The sequence below is a fragment of the Protomyctophum bolini genome (genome assembly GCF_963924005.1).
Source record: "Protomyctophum bolini genome assembly, chromosome: 14".
NCBI classification, from domain to species: domain Eukaryota; kingdom Metazoa; phylum Chordata; class Actinopteri; order Myctophiformes; family Myctophidae; genus Protomyctophum; species Protomyctophum bolini.
The window spans coordinates 20,237,210-20,263,241 of NC_137875.1; the positions used below are offsets into that span (position 1 = coordinate 20,237,210).

Below are 26,032 nucleotides of genomic sequence, written 5' to 3' on the forward strand. Positions count from 1 at the left end.
CTTAACAAGAGAGAAACATTGCATTGTTAACACTCATACAGTGCAAAGCACCTCTGTAGGGTCGGTGATGGCTGATTTAAGCAGCTGTCACACCTGATCTGAGCCAAACAGATTAGACTGTGACCTGGGTTTGTCTACACACGACAACCTAAGAGCAATTAAGCACTTGCATCGGGGAGAAGATACCGTAGCGCCCGGCGCAAGATAAGGCCCTCGGGGTTAATTTATGTGCTAGTGACTCAGAGAGTGTAACCAAATGGATCTGGTTACATTTTGTACCCTCTCGCAGTTGTGCATGGCAGGATAATGCCACGATCACACATGTGACACATGCAAAGAGGTAGAGCTTCTGGTTAGCGGCGCGTTGCCGCGGCACGTGCCGCCGCATGCAATCCGGCATTGTTTCATTCCACACGACGGTTTGATACTTGGCCCTCAGCATGTGTGACCGTACCCTAAATCAGCCATCCCACACACTTTCAGGGGCAGCCTCTGTCATGACAGTATACATTCCATCTGCTCTACACCCCCTGTGTCATCTGATTTCTGTGTGATAACTACCAATAGCTTATACCTGAGGCATGGCAAGCAGCATGGGTGTTCGTTATCTCAACGCTCTGGAAATAAAGTGAGCTTGAATGGAAATGCAGCTGTCATGTCTTCCTTCTGAACCCTGCTGCAGCCTCTTACTCGATAGGTGAGGAGGCTACCATTTGTTTTGTTGCTAGCTTTAAGACAGATTGTATGAATAGAGACATGCATCTATTTATATAAACCATATGTTTCCCCATATCTGCAGTGTTTGACGTGACACGCCATAACATATAATAGTCGGCATAAAATAATGTAGCCATTCAAACGTGTAGAACTCATACGCACCGACCTACACGCGTGCACGTGCACACACGCACACAGGGATAAAGGAGGTTAGGGAGTGAACGGGAATGATGTTACTGCACCCTTTTGCTTCCCCCCCCCCCAAGAAACTATCACTTATCACTTCCACCAGACGACCTTGAAGGCACTGTTTATGGCTTTTACGCTCAACACGCGTGCATCTTACTTGCTTATATCTCAGCGTGAGACCGCTGTCTGCATGTGTCACTGTATGTTGTCCTGCTTATTAATGTGTGTACTGTACGTGTTATATGTGTGCAGGTGTGCTCTAACTTATGAGTTGTGGGCTGTATACGCCCTACACCTACAGGCTGTGTGTGTGTGTGTGTGTGTGTTGTGCACACATGTGTGCAGAAGTGTGTATTTCTCCCGGAGACAGCTGAGAGAAAGGCAAAGGGGTGTTCTCCTACCATCCGTGACAGATTTAGTCATAAATCTCGTGGATTAATACACATCCTCTCAAGGACTGTGGTGGTGTGTGTTGTTGAAACACAGGAGTCACTTAGAGCTGGACTCCTCATGGCGCGATCTGTCTTCAGCTCGCTTTCCCCATCACTGTTATTAAGCCGTTTGGACCTGAGGACACGTCTGTGTCACCGTAGCTTTCAACCACGTCAACCATTATTTTAAGCTTAATAGCAGATCTACAAGCTCGTAGCGCGGCACTTGGTGCCGCGCTACGAGCTTGTAGATCTGCTATTTTTGAAAAATCGTGAAAACCTGTGCAAATCTTTGAATATATTCTTTCACAGCAAACATTTTTAACTCATTATCTTTGCTTCTGGCAGTCCCAGGAACAACATATTTTCAGATGGGGGTCGGCGGTCCTTGACATGAGAACCACTGACAGAGAAACATATATTTTTTTAGAAAACATTTGTAGAGTCTGGTCTCAGGTCTCAATTGGTTAATGACACCACCAGCCGCATGTCGACAACGTGTGTGTGTGTGTACGTGTGTGCGTGTGCGCGCGCGCCGAGATGTAGACACACATAATGACACATGTAGCACACACGCACGCAGCCTATACACGGTAAATCCTCAGTGTTCATTTAACCACACCCTATAGCCTCTCTGTTCTGGGCATGTCATTATAAGCAAACTTGGGGACCACACAGACATTTTGAGGGGCACGTGCTCAAGTGAAAAAAGGGCACCTTGTGCAGCGTGCAGAACCGCCGGCTACCTTAATATTGTGTGTGATTTTGTGCCATAAACAATATATTAGATGCTTTTAATCCAGATTTGATCGATGTCACCATGGGCCACATACTGTACACTGTACAAAACAATAATACAATGAAAAACGGTACAAAAAACAAACTTTAGAGGGCAAAAGGGCACATGCTTTAGCACCACTTGGTGTCTATCTGTGCATGCCCATGCTAGTCAACAAAGTATAGTGTTGAAGGGGTTAACTCACAGTGTACAAATGTAACCAAATTGACCCTTATAACTGTAGGTCTATTTGGACCCACAAGTGTCCATTTGATTGTGTTTGTAGTACACTGAGTTACAAATGGATGTACAGTACAGCACTGAGGAGTTTACTGTTGAATGTACCTGAACCATGAACAGAAATGTTGTGTACTGTGGGCACGGTGGCACAGGTTGGTAGTGCTGTCGCCTCACAGCTAGAAGGTCCTGGGTTCGATTCCCGCTCGGGACGCTGTGGGTGCTGGCAGCGTGTTTCCTCCTCCGTGTCATCAGTGCCCATACCCGAGGCGGGGTTGGCGAAAGGGCCTTTCTGTGTGGAGTTTGCATGTGTCAACATGCAGTAATCCTGGTCTCTAAACTGGCTCCCCCTGGCCAGCCGGGGCGCCTGATGGAGGGGAAAGGAACTGGCTGGAATAACGTGTTCCTTCCATGCGCTACGTCCAACCAGGGAAACTCCCCCCTGTCAGGTGTAAAGGTGCAACTTGGACACTCATGCATGAAGGAAACATAAGTTCAAGTCTGTTGCTCTCCCCAGGCTGGCGGAGGGTGTGTAGAGCCCAGGATCACATTAGATAATTGACACAGGGGTGAAAATGGGTTACAAAATCGTGGGATAAAAAATAAAATATAAAAAAAAAGAAATGTTGTGTACTGTATCATGAATAAACATCTTTGTTTGGTTGTTTTGTTTACAACCAGACAAATCTAATCAAGGTGTGAAACCTTAGAAAGATATAATAAACCAAACTACATTCAAAATCCAAATGGGTTGTCATTGAAATTGCACATTCACGCCACCTCGTAAAAATTCACGTTTATTTATGTATTTATGGCACACCACGTTGACAAGCGAAGCAATGTTTATTTCATTATTTTATTTCCTTTTATTTTGTTTTGTTTTGTAAGGTTCCTTCCTTTATCGCTCGTCGCCTAATTGACTTCCCCCGGGGGAAGCGGCTTTACGGTCCGTCTCTGTGGTTCTCTGTTCACATCACATCCCACAGGGAAATAAAGCCCCAGCACGCTCCTCTTCGTCTCCTCCCCTATTAACCCATTTTGACCTGAAATCAGATTCTAAAAATGTCTTCTTAATCATGACCGTTTTCTGAAAAACCCTGTTTCTCTGTCAGTGGTTCTCAAACTATAAAGACCCCAAAATGTAATTGGTCGCCGACCCCCCCCCCCCCCCCATTTCAAAATATGTTTGCTGTGAACGAATATATAGTCAAAGACTTGCGCTTATTTAAAAAAAAGTATGAGCTTGTAGATCTGCTATTTTTCAACAGCTAAAGTCTAAAATTATGTTTAAAGTGGTTAAAAGCTATAAGTTGACACAGATGGCTATGGCGTCCGCAGGACTAAATGGGTTAAACATGCCCCCCAAACACATGCACTTCTCTTTGTATGGAAATAGGGGTGGATCGAGGCACACACAATCATTTCATAGATGGACTTGTGCTTTTATTCCCACCACCAACGTCGTTCTAATACCCGAAGGAACGTACGAACGTGGTCCCCACCCCACCCCTCGGGCACCGAAAGACTTGATGACTCCATCTGAAGTCATTTCCATCTCATTGCTGACAAAAGGGGAGATAGGTTTATTTATATTGCGTGTTTTGAGTTTCAGGGTGGGGGGGGGGGGGGGGGGGTTTGCGGAGCACGAGGATACCTGTTAATGTTTGTGCACCCAATGCTTTCTCCCATAAAATGCTGTGCTCGAAGGAGTGACTTAAATTCTTCTGATGAAATCTGACTTGTAAATTACTCTGAAGGCACTTCAGAGCTTGGGATAAATGAACCACCCGGGCCTCACACTTGTGTTGCTATATAGGCATGTCCCCACTTATATTGAGGGGTGCTAGCCCCTCCTATAAACAGCTATAGTGTGGATTCTGTCAGAACACAAACATTAAATGCCATTGACAATGAATGGATAATTCACGTTATGTGTCTGTCACACACAAACACACGCACAAAATAAAATTGTATATGGAAATTATTTATTGGGAATAAAAACGTGGATATCTAAATTAATTACCAAAATGTAGTAATTTAGGAATGGATGGTGGTGGTATTTTCTTCTGGTGATCAATTTCTTTCTACCAGAAATCAATGATTATTAACATATTGTATTGTCATTGAGATATCTGTGCAAATGCGTTCTTCCATTTCTCCACTGTAATGTCTGTAAAAGCACTATCAGTGCAGTGACGCGATGCAGCATGAGCTCAGATGAAATGCACACTGAAAGGCATAATGGCGTGTGAAGAACAGCACCATTTTGTTACAACAGTGCACAGCTAATTGTTTGATATTGTTCTATCTTACAGTCACACTAACCGTAACCACAAGCGATGTTCACTTCTCTTTTCTGTTATAATTCAGAGACAGATAATGACATAACAAACAAGAACTGGTGGAGGGTACAGTATGTAGTACAGTTCCCAGTGTGCGATATTTTTGCAATATAAATTGTTGATGCAAGTGATTGTTGTACATTAATGTCGAGGGTGTAGCTTCATGAGTTAGCAGAGAGACAGCGTTGCAAGTGGAGCGACGGGGGAACTGAGTCATCAACCTGTGGATGACATGACTCAGTTCGAGGCTCACCTCCCCCCTCTGCTCATCAATAATTTAAAAACAGACAGAGCAAGATTACAGTTGCACTGTCCTCGGCCATCTGCTGTCCATGTTATCCTGCTAATGACGTCACCTGGCTACAGTACACTCATGGATTGAAGTTCTCAGTCGCCACGACTGATTTCACGCAGTGTGGTTTTTGGCAGCAAATTTAGATTTTAAGTTTGTCATATAGTCTCTTGAATAGTTTTCATTTAGTTTTAGTCACATTTTAGTGACCCGGAATGTTTTTTTAGTGTCTAGTTTTAGTTGACTAAATATCATAAGATTTTAGTCTACTAAATCTGCAGTTGATTTAGTCGACTAAAATGCATTTTGGCAGGCCTTGATGCCGTCGTAATGGCATATTTTATGGCTATTTTCAGCATGCAACAAAAAAATGACTTCTACTGGATCTCTTGTCCACTAGTCCCTTCCTAACATTTTAGTCTAGTTTTTATTTTTTGACTATTGTCAGTACATTTAGTCTTCGTTTTAGTCGTCATAGCTTAGTTTTTATTTAGTTTCCATTTAGTTTTCGTCAGTAGAAAAAGGTAGTCGATGAACATTTTTCGTCTTAGTTTTAGTCGACGAAATCAACGCTGCATAGAATCCAAGGTTCAAGGTTATCTTTATTTGTCTCCCTTGGGAGGAATTTGTCTTGGAGACAGAGTCACAGCTGCATACAAATAACAGACATGTTCACATACGAAAAGAAAAGACACCATGAAACACCCACATACACAAAACAGAGATATTGCACACATTCCCTTGATAAAGTGCAACTATAGTCATTAAAGTGCATTCGGCAATCCCTGATTGAGCATTTTAGTTGATAGGGGAACAAAAGAGTGTTTAAATCTATTATATACACATCGTGGAGTTTTATACCTCCTACCGGATGGCATTAGCTCGTACTCTCGGTACAGTACATGCAAGGGGTCAGATACAATATTCCGAGCCTGTCTCACCACTGCTTGTTCAAAGATGGTCTGGGGAGTGATTGGTGGGGTGGACATGATCTTCATGTCCACCCATGATCTTCCCAGCCATGTTTGCTAGCCTATTTACTTGAGACTTGTATTTCACAGTTAGATTGCCAAACCAGCTGGATATACCGTATCTTAGGATTGACTCTATACTAGCTCTGTAAAAGGTCAACATGATATTTCTACTGACTCCAAAAAGCCTAAGTCTTCTGAGAAAGTGTAGTGTAATCCAGCGTGTCTTCTGTGAAAGCGTGCCGCGCTACCGAACATAGCTGATCTACAATCAATCTGCAGCGAGCTTGTAGATTGCCTCTTTTCGGTCATTAGTTATTTTAAGATGAAATTGTATTTGAAGTGATCAAACTAGCAATAGAATACAAGTTCAGAAGCATCTTCCAGAAACATGAATGGTCTCAGAAATGTCATGATTTCTTCAGCTGGTTCGGCCCTAAAACATCATTACGTTGTCAGCCTTGAGATTTAGTTTTGCTTTAATAACTTATGCACACGGCCACAGCATCTTTACACAACACTTAACAACCTGCAATAATGCATGCCATTTAATGCATGTCATTCTTGTTCACAGCATGCACATTATTTGTGCACATTAAACAAACTGATGCTTTTGCTGTGCATAAAAAAAATATATATATATTTCTATATTTCTTTTGATTAACTCTCCAAATTTGTCACTTGTCACGAACACACAATGAGGGTATGTGTCATGGCCTTCTGGGGAGATAAACACGGCTATAATTCAGCCCCATCCTCCAAATTGTGGTACTGTCAGTGTCAGAGCCTTCAGATGGACGAGACGTCTGGTAGCACTGCAGGTATCACTGACATAATAACAGAGTGTATAAGGCCCCCTATTCTTGCCTGAGGGCCACCAGACATGGCCGCTGTTTACCACCTACGGCTCCTATTGATCCAGCAGGGATTGATGTCCTCCAGCGATTGATTTAGCATCCCCCCGCCAGTCCGCCTCCCTGCCTCTCCTAAAAACAAGGCAGGGCTGAGTAAAACATAGAGCTGCTGGGGCTAGCCCGGCCGACGGCACTCCGCTCCAGCTCCAGACCCCCCCCCCCCCCCCCCGCCCGCCCTCCCACAATTCCTATATCCCTTTCCGGGTGGAAGTCCGGAATTCAAAATCTACTTGAGTAAAAGTAGCATAAGTATTGCCATCAAAAGTAAGTACTCATTGTGCAGAATGCCCTATTTCAAGTATTGGAATGTACAAATACCTCAAATTGTACTTAAGTACAGTACTTAAGTAAATGTACTTAGTCACCACTGCTGCTTTATGGCGGGTGGTGCATTACTTTTTCAGCCCCCTCATCTCCCCGCTATACTTTTGGTGGAAGTGCTTATGGTAATGAAGTGCGTTTGTCTCCATCTTCAGCTAATCTCGCCTCATGTGCACTCCACACTCTCTCCTTCTCCTTCCTTCCGCAGGCCCTCCTCATCCAAACTCCTCGTCCCTTTCGGACTCCTCCCGTAGGCCCTCCTGTGTTTAATCTGGACTTCCTCGTTGTTCTCTCACCCCCCCCCCCCCCCACCCCCCCGCCATCTCCTAAAATAAATTGGGCATCACGCTGTATCCTGGCATCCTTATTTATCACAGCATTGAATCCTGCCAGGCATTCTGCTCCCATTGTATGTACCCGCTGGGGATGCCCGCTATTGTTCTAAATCAACTGTTTGTAGGTCAGCGATATGAGGAGCCTGTTCTCCAACTTCTTAGCTGCGATACTTGTGTCTTTTGAGTGTACAAATACCTCGGTTTGCCCCGGTTAGTTCGTACATGTGGTCACTGGTTTGTATAGACCGATTCCGAAATGGTTCTCATGGTCGCAGGCAACGTATTTCCTGTAGGCGGAGACGACACATCTGCGGCTTCCCCGCACCAAGCGTCTACTACAGTGAATGGAAAAGTGACTGATGTTTGTCTGCCTCAAACGTTACTCTTTTACCTGCTTTTTACTAACACTAACTTTACAAAGATGCCCAGAACATCGGGATGAACCTGTGTAGTTTATAGCTGCTCCAACATTAATGGCAACATTAAAAAAAATATTCTAAAAAATAACTTATAACTTTAAATCTGACCCTGTCGAAAACAGCTGATCTACGAACTCACAGCGTGTCACACTCACTCCGCGGCACGCTTTGAGCGTATAGATCGGACACCGACTCTTTCTGCGCAACACAGAATGTTCATGTCCTTTCCTGACACAGGGCAGAAAAGAGAAACAGTAAAATATCATTAAAACAAGCAAAAAAGAGTGAAGTTAAGACAATAAAACAATAGCGAAGAGCATAAAAACGGCAGAAAATCAGGCAGAACAGTGAGTACATGAATAAGAACACAGAGGTTTTAAAAGCTCAACTAAAGACAAAATAATGAAGACCAGGGTTAATGGTCTTCAGAGATAGAGAGAGAGAGATACTATGACACACACAGAGAGAGAAAGAAAGAAAGATAAATACTATGACACACACACACACAGAGAGAGAGGGTGAGAAGAGACGTGGAAGAAAGGGGGGGAGTGGGAGGGAGGAAGACAGGTGAGGGAGAGAGATGGCGGTGAAGGTCCCATCGCTCTTATCAGAGCAGCAGAGTTGGAGAGCCGGGGGAGAAGGGGAGGGCCGCTGTTAATGTGCACTGTATCATTCATAACAGTAATACTGGCATCACTTGCTGCTAAATAGTGTCATTTGTCAAGGGAAAGGGCTGGGTGCCACGGTGTTGCAGATAAGCACCAGCAACCTGTCCTCACTGCACCACTCACTGCACGTGCGGCCGCACGCACGCACAGCGCACACACGTGTGGGGGGGGGGTCCATGCCTCTGCTTTTGACACCCCCCCCACCCTCATTTTTGAGGGGCACTAGCCCCTCCTATGTCCAGCTTTTGGTGTTTGTGCACAGACTTTGTCCTACACAAACATTGAAATGCCATTGACAATGAATGGACAATACACACAAACACACACAGTCACACACACACGCACGCATGCACATGCACGCATACACACGCATACCAACCTGCAGTGCATATTATACACAATGTACCATCGCGTTAGAAGGCTATCCCTGTCTAATACAGTGAGAGGCAATTTACAAACGTGAGATGTTTAACAAAACATGGTGTGTATGAATGATATGGGATGTGCTTATTTAATGTACTGCATGCATTAGATACTTTCCTCTTTAATACACATTGTAAAGTAGATACCAATACACTCAAGGTTCACTCCCAAGTGCTCAGATATTATGTGGCCCCATAATGAATACAGCCACAGTCGAGTGCGTATGAGACTTTCCCCTAATACCTCCTCGCTCAGAGCACAGAACCAAACCTGTGTAGTTAATGTTCTGTTCTCAATTAGCCCCTCTCTCCTAGGGTGGGAGTTAATCTTCCACAGGACTCTGGCTCGCAGACTGGGACTTAGTTTCAAATGGCCATTTATTATTCGTCACTGGAGTAGGCTATGTATCAACCAACCCACTTGGAGTCATTCTTCCTCAGCTGAGAGGCATATAGCGGGGGGAAAAAGGGAAAATCTGTTATTATTGATGAGCATGTGGTAAAATGCTTAATTTGCACCGTCTTCAACCAAATTATAACTCATATTGAAAGGCGCGAAATTAGCATAAATCTCATTAGACGCAATGAGAAGGGTTCATAAATCGTTTTATTAATTAGTCGTTTTTTGCCTCCCTTTCATGGGAAAATGGGCTGTATTAATAAAATCTAGAGGGGTGTGTGATTGTGGAACCTAATTGGTCGTTGTGTTAAGCAGTTAGGGCTGCCGGTGACGGGCGGCTTTATTTAGTTTGGCTTCACCTCTATTGTCTGATGGAGTGGTCTGTTATCAAGGAGAAGTAGGCCTGCACTGCCAAATCCTGAGTGTTTGTACAAGGCCCTCATGCCTCTTTTATACTTTGTCGGATCATGGTGTGATGCTGTGAAAATAGCCGAGCTATACAAGCCAAAAACTCGCCGGGCCGTGAGCTTATCTACTTTCACAATTTTCGCCTATAATGACATGACCGAAATAGGGGACGCCACATTAACACTGAGAGTATTAAAGTGGAACCGTATAGGTACATTGTCGGGCAATCAGCACATGGCTGCAGCAAGTCCTTGTGCATATTGCACGGATGTTGTACACAGCATTATTAACCCCATAATTGTGGTTAATGTGACCGTTGTGGTCGATAGCATCCATGTCCATTGTACATGGGACTTATCCTCCTCCCATTATGGTACATAACCTGCCCCATTCGCTTTTACTCGGGTCAGTAATGAGTACGGTCCCCCTGGGTGGCTGGGTCTTAATGCCTGTCCTTGGCATCCCTCCGTGGTGCCCCCAGCCAGCCCTGCCCACAACTGACTCATCTGTCCAGGGTGGTGGATTAGCCAGCAGGCTGGCCGATGCTCCACCCCTAGGGTTTGATTAGCCAGGCTGTCTGCTGGTCTCCATGTCCGTGATGAATGAAGCCCATGAACTGCTGCAGTCTCCAATTAAAATCACTCTGCTCTTCTCACCTCTCACCGGCAAAACTGTGCGCGTGCTTGCGTGCATGTGTGCGTGCGTGGCTGTGTGAGTGTGTCCTTTGTATTGACACTGTCATGAAGATGCATCTTCCAGATTGTTAGCATAGCAGAGTATTCTAAAGCATGAATCAAGGCATTATGCTCTACTGTGTGTACTGAATGTCGACAAGCTTCCGTCTGATCCGACAGACATCTGCAGGCAGTTGTAATTAAATATCAGACTCATTATCATCGTGAAGACTATGTATTGTATGGCTGATCAGCTGCCCTGAATTTTCAAGAATGTTGTTTCTGCATGTTCTCCCCGTGTCCCCTAGGGTAGGTACCCTCACAAAACACATGCAGTAATCCTGGTCACTAAACTGCCTCCCCCTGGCCAGCCGGGGCGCCTGATGGAGGGGAAAGGAACTGGTTGGTATAACGTGTTCCTTCCACGCGCTACGTCCAACCAGGGAAACTCCCCCCTGTCAGGTGTAAAGGAGCAACTTGGACACTCAGGCATGAAGGAAGCATGAGTTCAAGTCCGTTGCTCTCCCCTTGTCCCCCATATATGGGGACTAGGTTGGTGGAGGGTGTGTAGAGCCCAGGATCACATTCGATGATTGACACAGGGGTGAAAAATAGGTTACAAAATCGTGGGATAAAAAATATATATAAAAAAAAATAATGTTGTTTCTTAAGGTTCGACTGTATATATGGACTAAAATCCACAGAATGCACAGAAACTTGCATGACTGAAGTAAGGCCAGGTACCACGGAGGTGTGAAGTCCAATCCTGTGGGGGGAGGAAGGGTGACAGCGGTCATTTTTACCGAAAATGAATAGGCAGAGATGGTATAAGTATATGCCTAAAATCATATTTAGAAAATGTTTCAGATGAAAAAATAAAATAACTAATAAATTATTTGAATCAATATTTCGGAAAAGTCATGGAAGGGGAAGCTTCTAAGAGCAAAAATCTCAATGGGTCAGGAAGACCTCAGAGACACTCATGTAAAAGAGAGGATACTTTAGATTTAAATTTGTGTTGAATTCTTTGGTGAAAGTAGCCAAAACCTCAAATGTGTCACAGCATGTACACTGTAATGAAATTGTCCTAGCTGTTCGTTCAGATGGTGCGGGGATATGCTGGCAATACATGACCTTTGAACTTTGACCCTCTCTGTGTGACAGGTTCATCAGTGACGCAGCTGAAGGCAGATGACCCTGAGAATGAGCCCCTCATATACGGGGTGGTGGGAGAGGAGGCCATGAAGTATTTTGCTGTGAACAGGGAGACTGGAGTGGTCTGGCTTCGACAGAGCCTTGACCGAGAAGTAAGAGCAGCTTACACACACACACACACACCATTTTGAAAATACGATAGTTTAAGTTAAATCCTGGAATGGAAAGTATTTTTTGTGCATTCTCCAACTCTTGTCTGGTGTGTTTTGAGTGACTTTTGTCTCTGTCTCTGCATAGTCCAAGTCAGAGATGCAGGTGGAGTTCTCCGTGAGTGACAGCCAAGGGGTAAGCGATCTCCTCTGTGATCAAAGCTATGTCATCTTCCATCACACCGTGACATTTGGACACAGTGTGGCAGCCAGACCAAATACTATACACACAGACTGCCCTTCTCTGTCTCTGTCTCTGTCTCTCTCTGTCTCTCTCTCTGTCTGTCTGTCTTTCTCTCTCTCTCTGTCTTTCTCTCTCTCTGTCTGTCTGTCTGTGTCTCTCTCTCTCTCTCTGTCTCTCTCTCTGTCTGTCTTTCTCTCTCTCTCTTTGTCCTTTTCCTCTTTCACACGTATGCTACTCCTAGTGACAGCTGTCCATCTCATACTGTTTAGCTCCTGTAAGATACTGACATTGAATCTGCCTCAAGTGTAATGCAATGTACCATACAGACAGTACTCTAATATTGCCTTACTGTGGCTAAGATATTTCTTTCTCTCTCTAAAGTACTATAGTATTTTGTTACATCAATGTGTAATGTGACCAAGCTTTATGGAACGTGTAGGCCTATCAGTTTTTTTGATTGATTGATTGATTGATTGATTGAATTATTTATTAACAGTACATTAACAGTACAACTCAATACAAAAACTGTCAACTGTGAGTGGACGACACCATAAAGTACAGTATAGAGCGTCGCAGTCCCACCCCCTTTCATGACAACGCCAGGCCCAGGAAATAATTCCTAATGCATTTTTCCCATAGACATTTCAAAAAGTATTTATTTAAAGACCTTATAAGCGTCGTACAAACCCAACTCAAGTTGTGACAAATCATGACAACAAACACAATATTTGGACCAAACTTAATAATTGGGGCTCACTTTACAGGACATTGCATATTAATGGACGTCACATGGACGTAAATACACCGGATATAGCACAGTTGCACATTTTCATCCGCAGTCTTCACAAGAAACACAAAACGGAAAACAGACAAGCAAACAGTGGAATATATTTAGATAACATTACATATTTAAAAGGTCTTTAAATAAATACTTTTTGAAATGTCTATGAGGAAAATGAATGGGGAATAATTTCCTGGGCCCTGGTAGGGGGCGGGACTGCGACGCTCTATTACACTTGTTTACAAGAGGGTCCACCATGTTTTTCATTGTACTTTCTCATTCGGATTCAATAATTAAGTATGCATTGTATTATGGATCAATATGCAGCCCATGGCGACTCAATCATCCCGTGTTTCTTTAGAGCTGTTACTTTCATTTGTAGTTATAGGCACAGGTTTAATTTTTCTTGTTGTTTGTTGACGCTTTAGAAAAATCAATGAATGATTATTATTTTTTTAAGCGGTTTTGCAGGGTGCAGGTAGCTGTAGTTATGCACCAGGACTTCACAATACAATGCTATGTCTGTCTGTTCCCTTCCAGGTGGTCAAAGACACAGTGAACATTCAGATCGGAGATGTGAATGACAATGCGCCAACATTTCATGGACAGCCTTACACTGTGCATATCCCAGAGGTAAGTACCTCTCTAACACAGAGCACACACACACACATTTTTGTCTAAATACAGCATGTCACTGCAGACTGCACCCAAGGCACCTGTCTTTTATTAATTAAACAGCAACTTACTGTGCAAGACATTTGACGGCACTGCTAGAGGATATATAAATAAGCACATTGGACAAATACTGCATACTTTTTTCTTCACGTATTTGAATCATGGTTTTGATGATGCTGTGCTGTGGTGGTTGTTTCTTATTGTCTTGAGATGCTTCTCTGTTTTTAAGGGGCACTGTTATGCCCCCTCCTATTATGCCCAGCTTTGTGTGTTTGTGTGTACCCCATAGTGATTTTGATTGGCTGAGCACGGAATGTGATGTGTGATGTATCATGATAAGAGCGCTCCTCACTTCACACGAGTGTGATTGTTTTTTATTCTATCCATTCTAAAAAGGTAGTTGGCAATGAACTTATAGTTTTCGATAATACACTCAACAAGCTATTTGACGAACGGTATTTGCTATTAATAGTTTACTAATAATTATTGGTAATAATGAACTAATATTATAGGCAATAGTAGGAGGCAATTGTCAGATTTCATGGTCATCATCGTTTTGTGGTGGTTCAGACATTCTGTCTGTAAAACAGTTCACAGTGTCTAATGTGCAATTTTGGCAAAGAATTGAGGATTTCTCCCACCATTCATAATATAGAGGGAATGCACTCAGCTTTTGATACGGTAAAGGAGAATGCTGCCTGCTGTGCAGACTCAAATCTTTTTCTTCTCTCATCTTCTGTCAGCTTCTCTCACTAGACTCTGTCCTCTACCTCTCCTCCTCAGCTTTCCATTCTTTCCATCACTCTGCCTCTTCCGTTGCCCTCTCCCCCATCTAATCCTTGATATGAAGTAATTGCCAGAGTAGAGAGGAACACTTCAAACAGGGGCTGAAATCTATCTCGCATGCACGCACACACACAAACACACACACACACACACACACACATGCACGCACGCATGCACGCACGCACACACAAATGCACGTGCACACGTTGTTTTTGTGTTTATATTGAACACATACGCTTCTTCTCCCAGTCTTCACCAAATCTTCAAAGCTAGTGGCTGGAGAGATTGGAGAGAAATCTCTCCAATCCATAAAGTCAAAGCAAATAAACGGGAGAAAGAAAGGCTGTTTAGTCTAGAGGCTGTTTAGTCTTGCCTGCCCACCGGGCGGGGGAAGGTTCTCTCAGGCCAATGAAAGCGCTTTCCTGTGTGGGATTCACATATGGACCACTTAACAGAGAATTTACAAACAATAGACTTCGGGTGAGACTCCTGGAAAAACCATTACAGTCAACCATTTTCCACTTTTCTTAGTGCATTGTGAGTTTCCTGGTAAGAAAGGAGTTTGTTTCTGCAACTTCAGTGTCTCACAAAAATCATGCATGCTTAGTTTGGTTTTGACAGTTCTATATCAGTGGTTCCCAAAGTGGGGTCTAGGGACCCCCATGGGTCCTTGATTGAGTTCTAGGGGGTTCCCAGCTAAATTATAATTAGGAAAAAATGGACCCTTTATGGGTTTGTAACTCAGAGTGTGTACAAATGGAACCAAATGGACCCATTTAGTTGTACACTATCAGAGTTAAATTAACTTTGATTAATTAACAGAGATAGAAATGCCATTAAATGGGGGACCATAGCCTAATTCATGTCAAACCCGGGGTCCTTGAAATTAAAATGGCTGAGAATCACTGCTAGAGCCGTAAAAGTCTTCTCTTATGGGGTCCTTGGCATACCAATGGGCACGAAGAGGGGCACAACCACGGGCAGGACTTGACAAAGGGTAAATTGTGCTTGAAATGCTGATTCATTGCACTCAGTAAGCATGCGCTAAAATGTGCAAACAATAAGCCTCAGGTACGACGTGAATGAGATTTACAAGGGGCATGCTTTGAATATAATAAATCAACCTTATTTTTATCTTACTTGATAAATGAGGCTCAGTAAATGTTTATACAGAATGCATTGGTTGTCGTTGATAATAATGCAGCAGATATAGTCCAAGCCCAAGGTGTCTATTGAGAACTGCTCGTGGAAACCATATGACTTCTAAGCAGTGTTTATTTTGGCAGCAAATTTAGATTTTAGTTTTTTTCATAGTCTCTTGAATAAATAGACTAAACCTATACAGTTGATTTATTCGACTAAAATGTATTTTGACGGGCCTTGATGCTGTTGTAATGACTGATTTTACACTTGCTGACTGATTGATTGATTTTACACACTGCTGTCGCGGTGTGAGCTTGTAGATAGGCTATTTTCAGCATGCAACCAAGTTTAAAATGACTTGTCCACTAGTCTACTCCCTGACATTTTAGTCTAGTTTTTATTTGTTGACAAAATTGTCAATATATTTAGTTTTAGTCATCATAGTCATCATCATTTTCATTTAGTTTCCATTTTGTTTTCGTCAGGGAAAAAAAAGGTAGTCAACGAACATTTGTCGTCATTAGTTAACGAAATCAACACTGCCAAAAGCCTTGGGAGAGTTCTGGGGAAAGGCAGACAACCCTTTTGAGAGTCAGTTCCTTCCTTGTTGCATCCTCTCCAACCCCCCTGCCCCCCCCCCCCCACCCCCTTCCTTCCTTGTGGCATCCTGCCCCACCCTACCCCACCACACACACACACACACACACACACACACACACACACACACACACACACACACACTTCCTCTATCTCGTCTTTTATCTCCATATAACTTTCTATCGCTGCTCTTCTATGTGCCTCATTGCCTCAGTGACGTCCAGTGCAGAGCAAACACACTGTGACATCACTTCCATCAAGCTGTCACTCACTTGGACGTGTCGCAGTAACTGGCCAATCAGGGATCACAGGGTAGCGTCAGCATTATGAGGCACTACTGCTGAAAAAAAGAGAAAAAGGTGAACTGACAGGAAGAGAGAGAGATTGACAAAGTGACAGCTGAGAGGACGAGACAGATAGCGAGAGAGAGAGAGAGAGAGAGAGAGAGAGAGAAAGGCTTGAGATAAGCAATAAATGCAATATTGACAGAAAGGAATGGTCGAGCAATCTTCGTTCCTACTCTCACCTATGGTCATGAAGGTGTGGGTCATGACCGAAAATATGAGGTGTGTGTGTGTGTGTGTGTGTGTGTGTGTGTGTGTGTGTGTGTGTGTGTGTGTGTGTGTGTGTGTGTGTGTGTGTGTGTGTGTGTGTGTGTGTGTGTGTGTGTGTGTGTGTGTGTGTGTGTGTGTGTGTGTGTGTGTGTGTGTGTGTGTGTGTTTTAATTTGTGGCGGCCATAAAGTGGGTGAAGAGGAGCAGGTGGGCTGCTAGCATTCCCAGTGCCAGTGCTAACGAGCGGAGCAGATTTACAGCATGCAGCAGACAGTGGCACATGCAGGCTGGATACACATGAAGAGCCACAACTATCACCTAAAATAATGTTTCATTAAAAGCAACAGATGGGCCACAGCCCAAATTGATCATTTCAAAAGCAGTGAGAATCTACAGTACAACACATTAACATCATGTTTATCGTCAAAACTTTTTTACTGTTATTTATTCAGGGGATTGAGACCAGTTTGTCCAGTTTTAGAGAGTCCTGGGTGTTCAAATCAATGCTTTCCGTCAAGTATTGGTTAAAACACATTGAACCAATGACAAGTATTAAAAAGTGTCTGCTAAAGTGTCTACCTCCACCACCTCTCCACCTCTCATGCAAGTAATTGACAATAAAAAAAAATCCCAATAGCAACTTTGACGAGGCAATATTGCTGTGTATTGTTGAGACAAAATAGAAGGGGGTTCTTCTCATTTCCTAAAAAATGAACATTTTGTTATGAGGTTTCCTCCGGACAGCAGAGATAATGTGGCTGTGCTGTACTGATACATGTCTCTGTTGTCTACCGAACTCCAAAATGTTCATTTTTCAGAAAAATGAACAATATACATTTTTCAGGAAATTAAGAAAACCGTATATTTTGAAAACAAAGGAACGCTGCCTCATCAAAGCTGGTGTTGAGACTTTATATATTCTCAATTACTTGCATGAGAGAGAGGGAGAGGTGTTGGAGTTTGCTGCTTTAGCAGACAGTTTGAGGGTCCAATGGAGTTGAGAGGTTTTGTTAGAAGCGCTTTTTAATACTTTTCCCACCGAAAAACATAACCTACGTTAATCATTAGTCTCCGCAAGCGCCAAGAAACGTAAGTTACATTTATTGAGTTGTATAAATGTTTTGATCCGATCTAGTCGAAAGGCTACTTATATTGGCTTCGGATGGCTATCTGTTGTTAGCCATAACACTGTACTGTGGCATCTTGATTTGGGCGTGCACGCACACTTTCAGTTATCTCCAATTCCCCATCCCAGGCGGCATTTCTGCTCAAAACGACGCTTATTGCACGGAGCAAAGCGGTCACTGTAATCTCGCCGGCCTGTACTTCTCACCAGCTAGTGAGAGATCAACACCTAATCCGACAACACACACACACACACACACACACCATTCAGTCAACATCCGGTTTCGGTCACGGTGTTTTGGATCTTCAAAATAAGGGTTTGAACGGGGGGAAATATAGTAATCATATAGTAATATATGGCAAATAGTAATCATTCTTGAATTAATCCTGGTGACCAAACGGTTAATACTTTCCATTGGTTCATTGTTTTAACCAACACAGAGATAATAAAGACATAAAGGACATAAGAGACATAAAGGGTGTTCAATAGCACTGTTTTATGCAAAAAATAAAAAGTTAGGTGATATGTTAAAACGGCATAATGGTGGCTGTATAGTGACTGAGGGTTTGTGTATACTGTAGCCTACAAATTATATATATACTGTATCCTTAGCTAACCACATCGTGCCCCCACAATGACTTTGTTATAGACCGAAGGCAGGTCAGTCGAGGAGATGTAGTTGGCCCTTGGGTGTTTTCTAATATGGCCCCCTTTGAAAAAAAGTTTGGACACACCTGTCCTAGAGCCTATAAACTCTCTGACCCCCTCCCACTACGAGCTGGTCACTGTCAGTAACACGACTGCCATCGCCAAGGGACACACTAATGACTGCTTCTCTGACACACTAAACTTTACCATTCTTTGCTTTCTCAAGCTCTCTGGCCGACTGTACCTATACCAAAGAACCTCTCTCTCTCTCTCTCTCTCTCTCTCCAGAATCTCACACAGACACAGACACACTCACAAAACACGCACATGCTGTTTCCCTCTTCGATACCTCATCATACTGTACATCCATGCTTGTGCTTTCCATCCATCTCTCATTATTATTTCAGTGCTAGACACTATACCCATACTTACAGTTGCTTGCCCTTAACCCTCTTACTGCCGGGGAACTTTTCAGAATAAAGGCGCTAGAGTGCCAATCAGAGGGGCAGATCTTACTCTGAAAAGCCCCCGCCTTCTGTTTCCCCCAAAACCTAGTTTTTGAAATGATTTCATTACTACTTTGCACTACCTCGTCTGATGTCTCTTTAGAAGTGTTAATATTCCGAACGAGATGTTTGATTAAGTCAGAAATGAAGACCGAACATTTCCGTTATGATCAAAACCATGGAGAGCGACATAGATTTAGAGTAAAGAGCAAATCCAAATCCCGAGGCCCCCCTGCAAGGATCCGGGTGGGGCCCTTTCACCACAGTGTAGCCTATAACATCGCGGAAGACTTACCATCTTCTATTCTTTTCGGCGATTTGGAAATTCAGCATTGCTCTGCCAAGAGAATATTGTGTTCATAGATGGCGAGTCCAAAACTCAGCTTGTGATTGATTGTCAGTGGGGTAGGTTGGCGCTCTGCTGTGTTCATCTTGACCACCTACAGAAACAAATTAAGCCAATGGCAACACCGGACAGCAATGATGTCACTCCCCGGGTTGATCGCAAATGTAAAATGAGTGGCCAACCAAGATCTATTGCAGAGTTAGGCTATAGCTTTGGGCGAGTGAGGCCCTCCCTGTTGGAGGCCCCCCCGCTGTGCATCGCTTGCGGAGCCTCAAATATGCCAGTGGTAAAGAGACAGTTTAGTCAAGGAAGTGAATGGCAGTGCGCATGCACAAAACATAGGATCGCTGAAGAAGGCATGGCCAAGCAAAAAATAAATAAAGGATTACAGCAATCCCGTTTTATATCATTAAAAAAGCTTTAATGACGGAGAATTCCGTCAGAAGCAGCTCACGTTTGGATTTTATGACCGAATATTCCGCCATAAGCAATTAATGTGTTCGTACCCGCAGCAGCCACTGCAAATGTGTCTGTGCCATGTGGAACTTGTTCCAGCGGAGCATCTTAGAATTTAAATTCCACTCTTTCTGCCCCCTTATCACTAATGTTCATATTTATCCACACCCCTATTTGGATCGCTCCTTTCGATAAAGCAGCAATGATGCCAAGTCGATAGCATAGTCAACGTCAGACCCTCTCTGGAGACCGAAGCGCATAGATGGATTAAATATATCGGCAAACAGGCAGTCAGACATGCAAACTCACCCAGTGATAGATTGCCAAACTTTGAGCGTATCTGTTTACTGTCTCCACATTCTCTCAGACAGGCGGGTAAATCCCTCCGCATGCGCCACTCTATTTTCTATCAGCCATATCTCAGTGTCCCGCCCTGACCTATAAGAGCTCTCTCTGATGAGCTACTGCTCGCATTACATGGCACGGCTGCCCAAAGTGAGGACCGTGTGTAAAAAAAGTGGATGAACACATACGGTAGAGGGAAAAAAAAGTGGTCCCACAACGTAAATGACACCTAAAAGTTATTAGAGTAACTTAACCCTCTTATGGCCCTTGATGTAATTGACGCAATTAATAAAAAAATCCCTCATTACCCTTGACGTAAATTACGTAATCGTTTAATTCCCTATAATCGGGGGCTTAATATAGCAAAATGTAGCAACTTTTGGCTAGTTTGGCTAACGGCCGATGTAATCTACCTAAAACCAGCCGAAATCCTCGTGTGCACGCTTCTTTATGTGCATCGCTGCATAAAATGCAATATTTGGGTCTTGATTAGAGCTTAATTTGATTTAGATATTAAAATAATCTATGATCGCTTAGCATCCCGAATATCTGACTGTGTAACACAGTAAAGAAAGCTAGCAGATGTTGTGATCCACCTGACCGGAAATGGCATCACCAGATTCGCTTTATTCGGTCCAAATCGGCATAATGGTGAAGTTACCGCCACCATCAGGACTCGGTGTCTAATGCTATAGACTTGCCCCGTGAAAATGAGATGAAGTGTGTATATTACGGCTTTTTCTATTGGCATTAAAATGATTAATTAAAAATATGAATAGTGCAGGTAGAAGACACAATTCACTGTTAATTAGGGTGGCCATAAGGTGGCTAAGTAGTTGAAATTATTGATGTGTCATCCGAAAATAGCGGACCCTTTTCACAACGTGCCATGTTCTGAGCTTGTATAGATCTGGTAGTGTTTCAGTATCTTTTAACAACGACCTCCCCCTGGCCAGCCGGGGCGCCTGATGGAGGGGAAAGGAACTGGTCGGAATAACGTGTTCCTTCCACTCGCTATGTCCGGCCGGGGAAACTCTCCCCTGTCAGGTGAAAAGAAGCAGCTTGGACTCGTGCATAGAAGGTAGTACAAATAACTCAACATTTTACTTCAGTACAGTACTTAAGTAAATAGTTCCTTTCCTCGTATCTTCTTCCCCCCCCCCTTTTTCACTTATGAAAGCGCAAATTCAATCTGTAATCTTTCATCGTTCCCTGGCTCGTATCCTGACTGGTTATGGCATCCCCGCAATAATTTGTTTATACTACCGGTTGCAGAGCCAAATATTTCGTGTGTGTGTGTGTGTGTGTGTGTGTGTGTGTGTGTGTGTGTGTGTGTTTGTGTTTGTGTGGAACCTAAATCATTGTATTTGTTTGACTATACAATACAAAACTACAAAAACAAATGACAATAGATGACTTGACTATAATAACCACAGCCCTGCTTGCATGTTATTGTGCATAAGCCCACAAATCAACACATGCACGCACGCACACACACAATACCATCTCCCATATAAGTTGGATTTAGCCCATAATGATTTCAGTATCATCCATCCAGGTCTGTCCTGTGGTGTAATTGAATCTAGTGGTTAGCAATCTCAGTGGGTCGCTGCTTGACAGCTGCAGTCCTCGGAGAGAATTCCGTCTGACACTAAGACCCTCCTGCGCCATATAGGGAGAGGGATGGAGGGATTTAGGAAGGGAGAGGGAGAGCATGAGGAGAGGTTGGAATGAGGGAGGGGAGTCAATATTTCATTCACCCTCTGGCCTCGCCGGTTAAAGTTTTGTGCGTACACATTTGTGCCACCAAATACGTGTATACAGTACACGATATTTTTTTTACGTTTTCCTATTCCCCATCCTTCAAGGGTTAAAAGGACCACTTCACCACTTTTCAACCTATCTTCATTATAATTGGTCCTCATAATGTTCATGAAAAAATGCCACAATTTATTGTCTCCACCAGGCCGAAGGCATGGGGAGAGAGTATGTTTTGCACTCCGTCCGTCCTTCTGTGTGTCCGTCCGTCTGTCTGTGTACAGCTAACCTCCGGCACCGTTAACCTGGTCGATGCCAGATTTTGCACACCCACTCCCTGGATGCCAACGATGAACCTCTGACCCAAAATGTCCAGATTGGCCTGTTATAGCGCCACCAGGAGGCAGACTTTTTTATATTACTCCTCCAGATTATGTCCAAAAATCCCGCAAATTGTTTCACACTATCTCTATAGTCATGTGTTCAAGATGGATCTGTTCGATATTTCATATTCCATCCTGATTGGCTAACATTGGCTTTCAAAATTTGCAACAAAAAGCTTTAAATCATGAACACAGCGTGCAATTTACGTGAAATCTTTCACAGACTTTCCTACTAGGCTGAAGAAATTTCCCACTCTTTTCACATTGGCCTGTTATAGCGCCACCAACGGTGGATTTTTGCAACAAAATGCCTCAAATCATCCAATTGCCATCAATGGTGTAAGAACAAATTGAACCCTTTTCACATTGGCCTATTATAGCGCCCCAAGGGGCACTTTTTCTAGTTTCTACTCAGTTTGTGTCTCATGGGAGGACTGTGGGCAGTTCAGAAACCCATCCACCAGTAACATCATCGATGTGGAATCCAAGCTAATAGAAACTGCAAGCTTTCTATTCCTGAAAAGTTGCAATGCAAAAATGGAAGCCATCGTTCTCACGAATATATACAATTATTTATATTTTTTAATAATCTGCCTGGTGAACGGGTTTCTGAAGTGCTCACAGCCCTCCTATGAGACACAGACCGAATAGAAAAAAATCATGAACATTTGCGAGGATATGAAGATGGGTTGAAAAGTGGTGAAGTGATCCTTTAATTCAAATGTCGAACAATTTAAAGATGTACAGTAGTTGTATTATCCACACGCACACTGTCTTCAAATGCAGTGACCAACTTTTATTTAGGGAAACCGCAACGTTTCGGCCTATGCAGCCTTCATCAGGCTATCTTAAGACAGTCTGCAGGTTTTTTCATATATTTTTTTCATTGTTTGGCACCGTACCCTGTCGCATGTAGGTGTGCAAAAGCCTTGCTTTTTATAGTACAATGGAATCCAAAACACAATTGAATAATAATAATCTTAATAGCACTTTCATTAGTACTCATTTTGCTTAATGAATAAGCAAATTAGCAAATTTTGATGCAATTCTGCTGAATATGCAGTATGAATGCGTGCACAGTATTCAGCACTGTGTGAATCCATCCAAACTCTGTAAGGGTCCATTTGTATACATTCAGAGTTAAAGCTATAATCCAGACAGTGTTGATTTTGTCGACTAATACTATGACAAAAACAATTTCATCGACTACCTTTTTTCACTGACAAATTAAATAGTTGCATGCTGAAAATAATTGATCTGCAAGCTCACAACGCGTTGCAGTGCGACGCGTTGTGAGCTTGTAGATCGGCTATTTTCAGCAAGTGTAAAAAGTCAAAATCAAGTCTGACTCCAGATTTGACTACGCAGTACTGGTTTTGTAGGTGTCTACCTCCATGTACAGAGTTTGTGTTTACACAGTATTGATTAAAACAACTAATGTAATCACTAGGCTAGTTCCTGCAATGTTTGTACATTTATAGCCAGCTGTATCTGGCCTGGGCGGACCGTTTACCAGCTGTCTGCATGCATAGACTTTTACTTCCAATTAGGAACTTAAATGTAGGTGTTTGTTTTGTGTGTTTGTACAGATTAACATGTGTGTGTGGAAAGTCACTAAGTGCATTTACTTAAGTACTGTACTTTACTTGAGTATTTCTGACTCTACTATATATCTCGGATCCAAAATATTGTACTTTTACTCCACTACATTTATTTGAAAACTTTAGTTAGTAGTTACTTTGTAGATTTTGATTATTACTATAAAACATACAATAACCACTTCAGCCCAATATACATTTCTATCTACAAGATGCACTGGCTATTTTCGAATGCTTTTAATAAATTTAGAAAACTTGTGAAATGGGACATTCTGCATAGTGAGTACTTTTACTCTTGGTACTTTAAGTACATTTTGAGGTAACTGGTACCGTCGACCATAATCCATCTCGCCCTCATTTTGTTTTTGTATTTTTTTCCGCTGACCTCAAGCCGACCGCTTGGTACAACGGTTCTTGTATTCTTTATTTTTGTTAGGTTAGAAATAAGTTTAGGGTTAGGCATACTGGGGTTACGTTTAGGAATAGGGTTAGGTTTAGTTTTACTGAGGTTAATGTTAGGAATAGGGTTAGATTTTCGCACCGTTTTACTGAGGTTAAGGTTAGGTCTAACCGTTTAAGCATAATTTACATAGGTTACTTTAGGAATACCAGTCTGAGCAGTTACCGCCGGCTGTACGCCCGGCGTGAGTTGGTGAAAGGGCGACTTTGTTGCTATTCCATTTCGATACCAATACTTTTGTACTTTTCCTCAAGTAAATTTGGAATTCCGGACTTTTATGTATGTATTTCTACATATTCGCAATATTTTGCAATATTGGTACCTTTACTTAAGTAAAAGATTTGAGCACTTTTTCCACCACTGTGTATACAGTACTGTACGTTGGTGCAGGTTGTCGGCACACAGAACTTCTATCATAACATATAGAACTAGAACTGCACTCTGTCGAGTGCCTACTTGTTGCACACAAGTAGGCCATACAGTAAATGGCCTACTAGTGTGCAAGCAGAGCATGCAAGTACTGTAGACCGCAACAAACTTTCAAATCTCAGCCTCTCTGTGAAGGAACATTTGCAATATTGAATTATTAGGTTAATAGGTTTAGCTATTCGCTACATACCTTGCTTTTGGAGGAGAAAAAGTAGTATTTTTAAGTATGGTAATGATTACTTATGCCTGTTATGGCAGTGGTGTCAGATTACATATGTATACATAGGGGCATTACCTTTAGTCCACCCGACACTGAAACATGTCATCGTTACGTCACCATCGATAACCAATTATACCCTGGCATTGGTACATATATTCATCACGTCATATGCTCATATGTCTATATATGTGTATATGTCTATAATTTCTGAGTGATTAGTGGTACAATGTGGTTACTCTGATTGTTTGATGCGTATATCCCTGACACTGAAACATATCATTACGTCACCATCGTAAACCAATTATACCCTGGCGTTGTTACATAATCTTCATCACGTTATGGGACATCCGCGGAAAGCATACCTGCACGGTCTGCTTCCGTATGTCCCGGGCCAGCATATGACATCATATCACATGCATTCTAAGGGACATTGGTACATATCTTCATCACGTCATGGGACGTAGCATGACGGAAAACATACCTGCACGGTCCGCTTCATATGACGTCAGCATATGACGTCATAACATGTGCTGGCCCCCGGACACACGCATCGTAGCACCTGACTGATAATATTACTTGCACGCTCTGCTTGCGCAAGTAACAAGTGCATGCTAGTGATCAGCATCCAAGACAGATCCCGGTGCAGTCCTTAAGTAAGCCTCTCAGGTCAAATTGCTTTTTAAGTGAGTTGTCAGAGATGAAGTCTGGCTGCATCCACACATCCTTCCCAGTCCCGGGGTTAGAGCAACAAACTGCCTGGGCATCACGTATATATGCTGCCAATCGTGAAGGTAAATCACCTCCACTTCCTCTCTTTATCTGTCTGTCTTGTCGTTTACTTTACCCTGCCGAGCATGAAGAGCACCTTGATTCTGCTGCTGTGGAGGGATGGGTGGAGATTCATTCTGTCGGAGACGGCAGGCTCGTGATTTCTGCTTTTTTTCTTCTTTTTTTTTTGGTGACCATTCGAGAGTGTACTGTATTTACAGGAGAGCATGCAAGCGAACTGGAGGAACGAAGGGGGTGAGTTGGAGAAGTGGAACAGGCAGAGAGAGAGAGGGCTTGTGCTCCAAAAAGCCATTCAAGTTTGATTCACCCACTCCTCAGTCTTTGAATAAATCAATACCCCCCCCCCCCCCACACCTCTCATGTTCTC

The 26,032-nt window shown here is 43.0% G+C and overlaps 1 protein-coding gene across 2 annotated transcripts in view; it reads left to right on the forward strand.

The window, feature by feature from the left end:
- The window catches only part of cdh23 (cadherin-related 23), a gene marked incomplete at both ends in the record, with an annotated part of 270,347 nt that overhangs the window by 37,778 nt on the left and 206,537 nt on the right, over positions 1–26,032 (forward strand). For both annotated transcript variants that reach the window (XM_080782539.1, XM_080782540.1), the window contains 3 exons: positions 11,683–11,825; positions 11,971–12,018; positions 13,388–13,480. In XM_080782539.1, coding sequence (XP_080638665.1) covers positions 11,683–11,825; positions 11,971–12,018; positions 13,388–13,480 — 284 coding nt within the window. The remainder of the gene's footprint in view (positions 1–11,682; positions 11,826–11,970; positions 12,019–13,387; positions 13,481–26,032) is intronic.